Source organism: Budorcas taxicolor, chromosome 11 (assembly GCF_023091745.1).
Source record: "Budorcas taxicolor isolate Tak-1 chromosome 11, Takin1.1, whole genome shotgun sequence".
Lineage (NCBI taxonomy): Eukaryota > Metazoa > Chordata > Mammalia > Artiodactyla > Bovidae > Budorcas > Budorcas taxicolor.
The window spans coordinates 107,549,358-107,560,359 of NC_068920.1; the positions used below are offsets into that span (position 1 = coordinate 107,549,358).

At 48.6% G+C, this 11,002-nt stretch overlaps 1 protein-coding gene across 1 annotated transcript; it reads left to right on the plus strand.

The window, feature by feature from the left end:
- The first annotated feature begins 687 nt into the window (after window positions 1-687).
- On the plus strand, window positions 688-6,682 carry CD8A (CD8 subunit alpha). The gene is made up of 6 exons (XM_052649635.1): window positions 688-739; window positions 866-1,231; window positions 1,817-1,933; window positions 2,129-2,239; window positions 3,830-3,860; window positions 6,631-6,682. The coding sequence occupies exons 1-6, from the start codon at window positions 688-690 to the stop codon at window positions 6,680-6,682; spliced, it is 729 nt and encodes a 242-aa protein (XP_052505595.1).
- The last annotated feature ends 4,320 nt before the right edge of the window (window positions 6,683-11,002 follow it).

Here is an 11,002-nt window from a genome sequence, read left to right on the forward strand (position 1 = left end):
TGTGGAGGCTGCTGCAGTGGCCTCGAAGGAATGAGGCTGTGGTGGCCAGGTTTAACTGCTGAGGAAAGAGGATGAGAAGCAGAAAATCACAAACCTCACACACTGCTTGACCGGCTGACTGGTGGAAGTCTCCTCAATGGAAGGAAGAAGGTTTTATCCTCTGTGGGCACCCGGACGCCCCTGTCCGAGTCCCCCAGACGTAGGCCAGTCACTAACTCCTCTTAGTCTCAGCCCTCAGGGCCCACTTCGCCGGGACCTAAAGCCCCAAGTTGTCAGTGCCAGGGCCACTCTGAATGAGGTCAAAGGAAGTGGACATTTCTCTCTCCTTCCTGCTCGCTCACCCTCCCTTCTAGAAATCTCTTATCTCTATGTTCTGCCTCTGTCACACCCACAAGATAGCCCTTCCAAGGGCCACGTCCAGCCATCCTTGTCCTTGTTCTCCACCTGGCCAGATTGCCTCGACGGCCCCCATTCACGGACCCCCACACCCCCACCCCTCTCTGGGCTGGAGGGTGACAACCGCGAAAAGGAGGGCGACTCTCTTCTCCGCGGGGCTTCAAGTGACATCACATCCTCTGAATGCGAAATCGGGCTCGGAGGCCGGTCGAAGGGCGAAACTTCCCCCGGCCCCGTCGGTGATCCACCGACTCCTGCGCGCCTCGGAGTTTCCGCGGCGGGGAGCGCTCCATGGCCTCACTCTTGACCGCCCTGATCCTGCCGCTGGCCCTGCAGCTGCTCGGTGAGTTGGCGACCCCTGGGGGAGGCGCGGGCGGGGCTGGCATGGGATTGGCCGGGGGTGGGGGTGGGGGTGGGGGGGCGGTCGGCGCGGGGCTCCCAGCTCAGTCTCGCTGCCCGTGTCCCGCAGATGCCCCCATGGTCCTCGGGTCGCTCTCGTTCCTGATGTCGCCGACGCAGAAGGAGACCAGACTGGGCGAGACGGTGGAGCTGCAATGCGAGGTGGTGCCGTCCGGCATGGCGTCAGGGTGCTCCTGGCTCCGCCAGATACCCGGGGACGACCCCAGACCCACCTTCCTAATGTATGTCTCCTCCCAACGGGTCAAGCTAGCCCAGGGACTGGACCCCGACCACATTTCCGGCGCCAGGTTCACCGGCTCCAAATTCCAGCTCACCCTGAGAAACTTCCGCCAGGAGGACCAAGGCTACTATTTTTGCTCGGTCTTGAGCAACTCGGTCCTGTACTTCAGTAACTTCGTGCCTGTCTTCTTGCCAGGTTCGGCGCCCCGGGTCGGCTTTGGGGTTCGCGTCTGAGTCCGTTTTTCACAGGGACACCGCTACTTTCGAGTCTCTTGGGGTTCGAGCCTCTGGGGGCTACTTAGATACTGTTCCCAATTCACAGAGGAGAAAACTGAGGCTAGGGTGCGACTGGGTAGTAATTCAAGGTGACTTTTTAGGTCTGGTTGATGTGGGCTCGAGTTCCGGGCTAGTATGATCCTGGGCAACTTACTGCACTTCAATTATCTGAGCTTCCCTCTGCTGGTCAGTAGAAGGCCGGTGTCCCACCCTCCCACCCCTGCCTCCTCCAAGCCCTCGAGCTTTCTGGTGGGGCCCTGGAGAGAGGCTGGGCGGAGGGGCACTGGCCTCTGTGTTCGTATCCAAGGCATCCAGTGTACTCAGACGACCAGGTGGTCTTTCAGCATCTCCCTGCGCTGAGCGCCGAGCTCCGCTGAGCCTCTACGGCTCCTCCAGTGGCTAATCCGGAGGGAGTGCCCCCTTAGCAAAGGCTGGCGGAGAGGTGGGAAGGGTTCGCGGGCACAGCTCCAGCGCGGCCCCTAACCACTCTCCGTTGTTCCCGCAGCGAAGCCCGCCACGACGCCGGCGATGCGGCCATCCACGCGCGCGCCCACCATCGCGCCGCAGACTAGGTCTGTCTCTCCGCGCTCAGAGGTGTGCCGGCCCTCGGCGGGCAGCACAGGTGAGGCGGGCGCGGCAAGGGGCCACGCTGATCTTCCTAGCAGCCCAAGCGGTGGGGAAACGAAAGCCGGAACAGGGAAAGGGACGTGCCCGCACCAACGGGGTGGGATAGGGTTGGTGGGGGGGGGGGGGTCCCCAGGGTGGGGTGGGGGATCCCGGGCCCTGTCCTAAATGTCCGCGTCTTCTGTGTCGTCAGTGGACACGAACGGGCTGGACTTCGCCTGCGATATCTACATCTGGGCTCCCCTGGCCGGGACCTGCGCCGTCCTTCTCCTCTCATTGGTCATCACATGCATCTGCTACCGCCGTAAGTCCTGGGGAATCGCGCGGAAAGATTCAGCCCGATTTTTGCAGCGCTTTGCTTTAGGCAGCCCTTGCGGGCAGTTCAGTTAGTTGGGTTCGGATTTCTGGAACTTTGAGCTGCACCGGAGGGCTAGGCACTGCCTATGTCTTTCCTGGAGGGAGAACGCAGGGAAAACCCCTTCTCTTTCCACATCCCGGAAAGTTTTTAGGAAGGCATAGCCCCATCCCCGGAGCGGCAGCTGCAGGGGTGGGGTGTTCCACCAGCAAAGCCCGCAGGTCTGGGCTTATTACAAACGCCTAGGATGGGGAAGGAAATCGCAACCCACTCCAGTGTTCTTGCCTGGAGAATCCCAGGGACGGGGGAGCCTGGTGGGCTGCCGTCTGTGGGGTCGCACAGAGTTGGACACGACTGAAGCCACCTAGCAGCAGCAGCAGCAGCAGCAGGATTGGGATGGGAGCAGGGCGGGGCCCGGCTGTGGCCCGGGCACCAGAGCCCTGGAAGCCCGGGTCAAAACCACTACAGGCAGTGGTTTATCCTTGGCCCCCTCCTTGTGAGCCCCCACCCATTTGGATCCTACTGCAGGTGGCCGTACTAACCCACGTTCACCCACGTGTGTATTTGCAATGCTTTTTAAAGTGATGTGAAGAAGGGTGGGAAAGAAGACCTCACCTCAGTTCTCAGGAGTTAAATGCTACTTATTGCATAGCACTATATTCAATATCTTGTAATTATCTATAAAGGAAAAGAATCTGAAATGTTTGTTTACATATACATGTATATATACATTTACATATATATGTATATGTGTTATTCCGTCAGTCACATCCGACTCTTTGGGACCCCATGGACTGTAGCCCACCAGGCTCCTCTGTCCATGGAATTTCCCAGGCAAGAATACTAGAGTGGGTTGTCATTTCCTCCTCTAGCAGATCGTCCTGACCCAGGAATCAAACCTGGATCTCCTGCATTGCAAGCAGATTCTTTATCATCTGAGCCACCAGGGAAGCCCATATATTTACATATATATATATTTACATGTATAAAAACTGAATCACTTTACTATACATCTGAATCTAACACAATATTGTAAATCAACTATACTTTAATTTTTAACTTTTAATAATAATTATTAAAACTATAAAATGTAAATATATTATGCTTTATAGCTTGTGTTTTAGTAAATTAATCTTCTTTTCAGTGTCAATCATTATTATGCACTGTCATTTTACAAGTTTACTTTATTATGATGTATTTTTTCCAAATATTTATTTATTTGGCTGCGCTGGGTTTTAGTTGCAGCACGTGGGATCTTTTATTAATAGTTTTAGCATGTAGGATCTAGTTCCCTGATCAAGGATCAAACCCTGGCCCTCTGCACTGGCAGTGTGAGGTCCTATACACTGGACCACAAACACCTATGATGTATTTTTTAAAACGTTGATGTAGTTCTTATTTGCTTTGAAAAAAATAGTCATAGCCACACTAGAAAAAACTTATAATCCTAAATAAACAGGAAAAGTGAAGCAGAAATCATGTTTGGAATTGTTGGCCATGGTGAGATAATCATCTTACCCCTTCTTTTTCCTTAACCAGGGAACCGAAGACGTGTCTGCAAATGTCCCAGGTGAGTCTCTTATAATCTCTGGACCTGCTCATCCCAGGCAGCAGATGGTGGGGATCTTTTCCAGACAGAGGCCATGGCAGCAGAGTCCTGAGGTCCAGGGAGTTATTATAGTGTCTGAACAGATGCAGGCAGAAGGCTGACACAGGGGAGGAGATAGAGGTGAAGCTGGACTAATGGAAAGAGCAGTGTGGTTTCAGGAAATGTCCATCTTATTTGGCCTAACCTGAAGTATTCCCCCATTTAATCCTATATCCACGCGGTGCTCAGTCATGTCTGACTCTTTGCAACCCCGTGGATACCCACCGGACTCCTCTGTCCGTAGGATTCTCCAGGCAAGAACACTGGAGTGGGTTGCCATTTCCTCCTCCAGGGTATCTTCCCAACCCAGGGCTCGAACACACTTCTCTTTTGTCTTTTGCGCTGGCAGGCGGATTCTTTACTACTGCGCCACCTGGGAAGCCCCCAAAGACCCGAGGGTTCTTTTATCTGGACGATTCTGTCTGAGTCTTGTTTCCTTTCTTTCTTTCATAAATATTGGTTTCTTTCTTTTAAAGTTTTTATTTATTTGGCTGCACTGGGTCTTCCTTGTGGCACACAGGATCTTTAGCAGTGCATGGAAACTCTTTGCTGCAAGCATGTGGGATCTAGTTCCCTGACCAGGGATCAAACCTGGGCTCCCTGCATTGGGAGCACAGAGTCTTAGCCACTGGACTACTAAGGAAGTTCGAGTCTTGTTGTTTTCTTACGAAAACTTCTTTATTTTCCCATTGGTTTGGTCTAGCTTTTGGGTGGTGGGAGGGGAGAGTCAGTTTTATCACCTGAACCAAATATCACTCAATTAACAAAAAAAAAAATGGCCTCAGTTGCTCATTTCCCTGTGGCAACTCAGGGCCTTGATTTACTACCAAGGACTGGAGGGGGAAGAAGGGGAAGTCAGGGAGAGAGGCAAAGAACTATCTGGCAGTTCAAGTGACCCCCTCATCCAATTCCAGCCCATGATCATTCTGAAATGATCAGGAAAAGACATAAGTGAAAAACGGTGTCTGAAAGAGAGGCCTCAGTCTCCTTTCTCCTTCCAGCTTAGTCTGAGGCAGCACTGCCCTAACATCTAGCAAGTGCCCTCTCTAGCCCAGCACAGTGATGGGGGTCACACCCAGGGAATTTCTTATGCTCACAGCAACCCAATAGGGGATCACCACAGTGCCATCTCATAGGTCACTGGCTCAGAGATCAGGAAATCTAGCCAAGGTGGCAGAGTCACGCCTACACGTTAGCTATCAATAATGCTGTTATTTAGTTGCTCAGTCGTGTCCAACTCTTTGCGACCCCATGGACTATAGCCCACCAGACTCCTTTGTCCATGGGATTTCCCAGGCAAGAATACTGGAGTGGGTTGCCTTTTCCTTCTCTGGAGGATTTTCGCAATCCAGGAATTGAACCCACATCTGCTGTTTGGCTGGTGGATTCTTTACCACTGAGCCACCCGTCAATAATATTGGGTTGGCCAAAAAGTTCATTTAAGTTTTTCCCAAAGCCCAAATGAACTTTCTGGCCAACTCAATCATAACAACCTTAAAGTTTACCAGTGCTTTATATATATGAATATATATAAAGTTTTTAAGTTTCAAGTTTCATAACAACCTTTAAAGTAGTCAGTGTGGTTACCATTTTATAGATGAGGAAACTGAGGCTTAGGACCTTTAGTGACTTGTCTGAGGCCATACTGCTAGCAAGCAGGAGAGCTGCAACTTCTGTTCAAAGCCCAGGCTCCTCTCTGTGGTTGGGAGCCAGGGCAGAGGGGGTTAACGATAACCAACTCTATTCACCAGTTCCTTTCAGTAGATGAAAATGTTTCAAGTTTTATACCTGAGGTTTGCATTTCACCCTAGATATTTCTCTTCAGAAACCCAAGTTCAGTGTCTTATACATTGTTATTTTTTAACAATGGAAATGTAATGAATTTCCAATGCATATGCTAAAGGTGATATACCAATGGATACCCTTTAAGAGCAGAGAAGGATTTTTTAGCAGTTTCAATATTGGAAAGATTTTGGAGGAGAACCATCCGTTATCTCTATCTTTTCTGAAATTTTGAAATGAGTAACTGAGAATAAAACTCTGTCCCCAAATACAAAACCATGCAGATTAAAACTATGAGCAATTCACACACCTGAGTTAATAAACTCAGTGATGACCAAGGGCAGCTCAGCTTCAACCCCGAGGTTTTGGAGGATGGTGTGTGTAGACATGGCACTCACGATGAATCAGCCCATTTAGAAGGTGCTAGCCCAGTAGTGAATTAACACATCAAATTTGGGTAATCAAAGGGACTTTTAGGTAAAATAGCTCTACTTGACTAACAGACGGTGGTTCATTCACATCCTCCTCTATCGCTGTGATCCTCTCAAGGGCTGAGAATCAACTCAGATGATGGCTTGGTTATCAGCTTGCTTCTCACACCTCCATGGGGACCTTGACAAAGTCTCCAAGAAGCTAGACTAACTGGCTTCAGATGCTGGCTCCAGCCCGTCCTAGCTACGTGACCTTGGGCACATTCTCCAACCTCTCATCTCATGATGGCACAAGGAAAGTTCTTGGCAGGGTTGCTGAGGTCCTTCACCTAGTCCCATGCTGGTGGCCTGGGGACAAGTCCTCAGAGCCCCCTGAAGGCTGGGAAGCTGGTGTGGGTGTGTGTGGGTAGACTTGAGTGGATGCTGCATCGAATTGCAGGGGCTCCTGCTGCACTGACAGTCACCCACCTCTCTTTCAGGCCCGTGGTCCGACAAGGAGGCAAGCCCAACCTTTCAGATAAATATGTCTGACATGGCGATGGGCCCCGTGTGACAGCCACTACAAGACTTCATCCTGAGAACTCTCCTGACAGGGGGAGCAAGAATCCTTCCCTTTCGATTTCTCCCGTGCTTCCTTCCTTCTCATTATTATTCTTTTCCATGGGGGTGGGGTGGGAAGAGTTACTTTTTCTTTATTATTTACTTTGATACAAAACAAGACTCTCGTGTCTAAGGCATACCGCAAGGGTTATCATGCTGTTGTGCTCCCATACTGAGGTAGAGGGCGGGCAGGCCAGAGCTACCGCAAGCTCTGTTCTCAGAACCTGGCTGTGAGAACTGGTGGGGGCCCCGGCACCCACTCAGCCCCAACCTCTCCTCCACCCAATTTACAAAGGAGGACGCTGAGGCCCAGAGATGGGGAACAGCTGGATCAGAGTCCTAGCGGGGCTCCACACAACTGAGGTCTTTCTTCCAGAGGCCTCTGTCTCAGTGTGGAGAGCTGGATCTCAAGCCTCAAGAGAACTAGTTATTTCTGAAGCACCTGTGATAGACCCATGACTGTACCTAGAGCCTCTATGAGGTAATGAAATAGGACAAGAAAACTTGACAGAGTTCTGTGATACTGCTGAACAGGATCAGATTATATTTTTATAATCAAGCGTGAAATTATACAGATAATAGGAATTCTTCCAATGAAGTGGAAGGAGTGAACTGAACCCTGGAAAATGAGCAACCTGACCTCTGAAGAAAATCTCTGGGAAATCCCAGCCTGGATCCAAGATGGTTCTCCCAGCCCTTGTGTTGCGGAAGGACCCATGAAAGAGGAGAGGCCACCCTCTGCAAGCATGATTTGAATGTTTCGAAAGTTGAATGGAGTTCAACTCTCTCTAAACATTGAGATTCCATATTCAAACATGCTCCTGGGTCATCGGTGAGTTTTTATAATTTGTAAGGGGAGAATTGTGACTGAGCAGCTGGCACAGGCCCTGGCCACCCCAGGCTAGCACCTGAGGGGATGTGCAGACAAACTCTGGTGAGGAGGCTACGAGCCCAGCTGCAGCCCTACAAGGCATTTCCTTTCTTACTGTGTTCTGCAAAAAATGCATGCTCACTGGAAGAAAAAATGTAGCTAAGGCAGTAAGAATCATCTGTAATTCTTTACCTCAGGGATAATCCATTGTTAATATTATGGGCTACATTCTTCCTGATTATTTTCTGTGCCTACATATAAAATATATAATTTTTTAAAATGGGATTGCACTATGCTTTTATAAGTGGCTTTAATAAACAAACATTTATGGCTTACTTCTTAATAGCAAAGTCATATTTCATTTTTGGTTGTGCCATTATTTAACCATGACTTGATATTTCATTGTTTCCAATCTACCACTACTGTAATAACAAATACTACTTAAAAGTTGCAGACATCTTGAGGACAAATACCTAAAATTCTTGGGTCACTGCCCACTTTCACCTCAGACTCCCCATTTTCACATCAATCAAAATCAATTCATCTCTTCTTGTATCGTCTTCCTTCATTTTGTTCTCCCTTGGTAACAGACAAATTGCTACTCCTCTTGTAATAAATCACAAAATCTTCATTCTGTCCTTCAGGTGAAATAGACATACAGAAAAGTGCACAAACTGTAAACATACAATTCCAAATCATTATGCAGTGAACTCTCACATAGCCGGCACCACATCAGAAACAGAACTTTCCCTGCCCTCTAGAAATGGCCTTCCACAGCCTTAATTTTAAAAAGCAGTCTACTTTTAGAGAACAAAAATCTAGAGGAAAAAGTATCATCAGTGTGGGAAAGCAGAAGAGAAACTGGGAAGGTTTCTTCAAGACAAAATCTGGCTCTGACCCCTCCTCCCGAACCTATCAAGCTAACCAGAATGGGGATGGAGGGGGCACAACCCAGGGATAGAGGCCTAGCTTGGAGTGGGTTGCAGGCTCTGGGCTTTCTCTGTGTTTCCTGAAAGAGGTGAGGAGGAGCATTCCTCAAAGGGAGGGACAGTAAAAGGGCCACATTCTTTCTGGGCTACATTCTGCTACATTTTTTCTCCAACTTGCAGCTCAGGTGTGAGCAACCAGGAGCCATGAGGCTCCAGAAAGGATTAAATACTCCCTGATTTTTTTTTCATATCCCCCATGAAAGGGGTGGGCTTCCCTGATGACTCAGACAGTAAAGAATCTGTGCCTGGTGGGCTACAGTGCTTGGGATTGCAAAGGTCAGCACGACTGAGCAACTAACACACACATGAAAGGATTTCTTCACTCACCACAAATAAAATGGTAAAACAACAATTTGGAGATTAAAAATATTAACACAGGAAAAAGCAATCATTAGAACTGGCCCTCGAGAAAGAAAATAGAGCAGCAGTGTACGGAGGAGGAGGCCTAAGGCACGCCAGGGGTGGGCTGTGAATCTAGGCTCAGGGCTCACTGGAGACCACAGACTTCCAGCCTGCTTGTTCTACCCATGCAGAAGGAGGACCGACAGTTCAGAGCCGGAGGCCTTAGTCCCAACAGTCTTTTTTTTTTTTTTTACTTGCCAATCTGTAGCCTGAAGCACTGGTTTCTACCAACTTTCCTATGTGAAAGATGCCCACAACACATTTTTGGATCCTAAAAGACAGGAACTAAGAGAAATCACTGTACTATGCAGTAAGCTTGGTTCAGCTGGCCAGAATCCAGTTTCAACATTTAGTAAGGATGCATTCTTCTATCAAGACCATAGCCTAATTGTTGAAGAAAAAGAGAAATTGGTTGTTTCTTTTTCCCAGCTTTTAAACTGCCTTAAGAGAGCCCACCCTACGGAAATCCCCTGTGACACTTCAGCAAGTGGGTCAAAGAGAACTCTCTCTCTCTCTCTTTTTTTTTTAACCAGCAAGAAGCTGCCCCTCCCTTCTGCGCTGGGCCTGTGTGCAAATCTTCCCTGCACATGATTTTGCAATAGCCAATTTTACGACAGCCATGATTGTTGGGACCTGACCTGAGCCATGACAGGCTCAACAGGCCACACTGGGCCTAGGCCTCAGGTTCTTGTAAGCATGAGTCATAATTCTAGGAAGCCCCACCAAGGTCCCCGAAAACACCAAGGTCCCCGATGACACGAAGGTCCTCCCTGAAGATTTAACCTCCCAAGGTTAAATCAATCACCACGATGACCCAAGGTTGAGTCAATCACCACACACCAACTACACTATTGCTGAGACAAAAGACCGCCTGTATATAAGCAGCTGTGATTCAGCGCTTGGGGCTCTCGTCAAGATTCCACTGTGCTGGATGAGACTTGGGCCCTAGCTCGAGCTAGCAATAAACCCTTTTATGCTTTTGCATTGCTGTGGACGTCTTATTCTCTCAGTTTTGGGGACTTGGACACTGGGCATAACAATGATTTTACAAGCTATTCCTAAAAGCAGACTTGAGTCTTTCTTCTCCACCAAAGGGAACTGCAGGAGGCCTCAGTTACCAGAGATTAGGTTAAATGCAGAGGCACTGAAAGCAGCTTCTTGGCTGTGCTAGAAATTAACTGTGCATTCTCCAGCAACTGACAATGCCTCGATACCTCAGTTTCCTCACTTGTAAAATGGGGGTAACAATAGTCCCTATCTCAAAACGTTGTTTGCAAGAATATATGTATTTTTTTCAGTGCCTAGAACAGCTTCTGGAATCCAGTAACAAACGTATCCTGAAAAAAATGAATATGTACTAAACTTGTCAAAATTACTGTTGTACCAGTTACACTCTGAACACAGCCACTCGTGTCTGATTCTTCTAACTTCTCTTATATCCATAAAAGGGGTACACAATAGTCATTCCTGAGGGGTCCATGTACTATGCATACGCAGGGATCTCTGTCATACACATCTCACAAGAGCTCAGTCTCAGATGGACACAGCCTCTGCACTGCGTGATGAGAAGCTCCCTTCAGCCTGGCATCCTGAGCACCACACCCTGGCAAGTCTTACCATCCTTGAAACAGTGTAGTTTTCAAGACATTTCCCTCTAGTTATAAACCGTAGTGAGCATATGCTTCATTTACTTCCAAAGAAGCAGATACAGCTGGCTTATAGCACATGCTTTGTTTCATGTGATGACCTACACTCATTTTAGCAGTCACTTAATATTCTCCAGCAAGGCAGATGTGAACTTGTACAGCAGAAACAGTATGAAAAGCTTGTGCTCTACTGTTGGTCATCTCAGCACCTACTGAAGGCCCCGTCCCTGTGGGCCCAGTTCACCTCTGAGACGCCAGCTACCAGTTCTCCTTTTCCGTTCTCTCTGAGCTGGCTATGATTTGCATATGTCATGGGTCCCACGTTTTATTGGCTTAATGAAAT

Coding starts and splice junctions, on each gene's coding strand:
- CD8A (XM_052649635.1), top strand. CDS start 688: ATGGCCTCACTCTTGACCGCCCTGATCCTGCCGCTGGCCCTGCAGCTG. Junction 2,240..3,829: donor CACATGCATCTGCTACCGCC/GTAAGTCCTGGG, acceptor TTCCTTAACCAG/GGAACCGAAGACGTGTCTGC. Junction 3,861..6,630: donor CGTGTCTGCAAATGTCCCAG/GTGAGTCTCTTA, acceptor CCTCTCTTTCAG/GCCCGTGGTCCGACAAGGAG.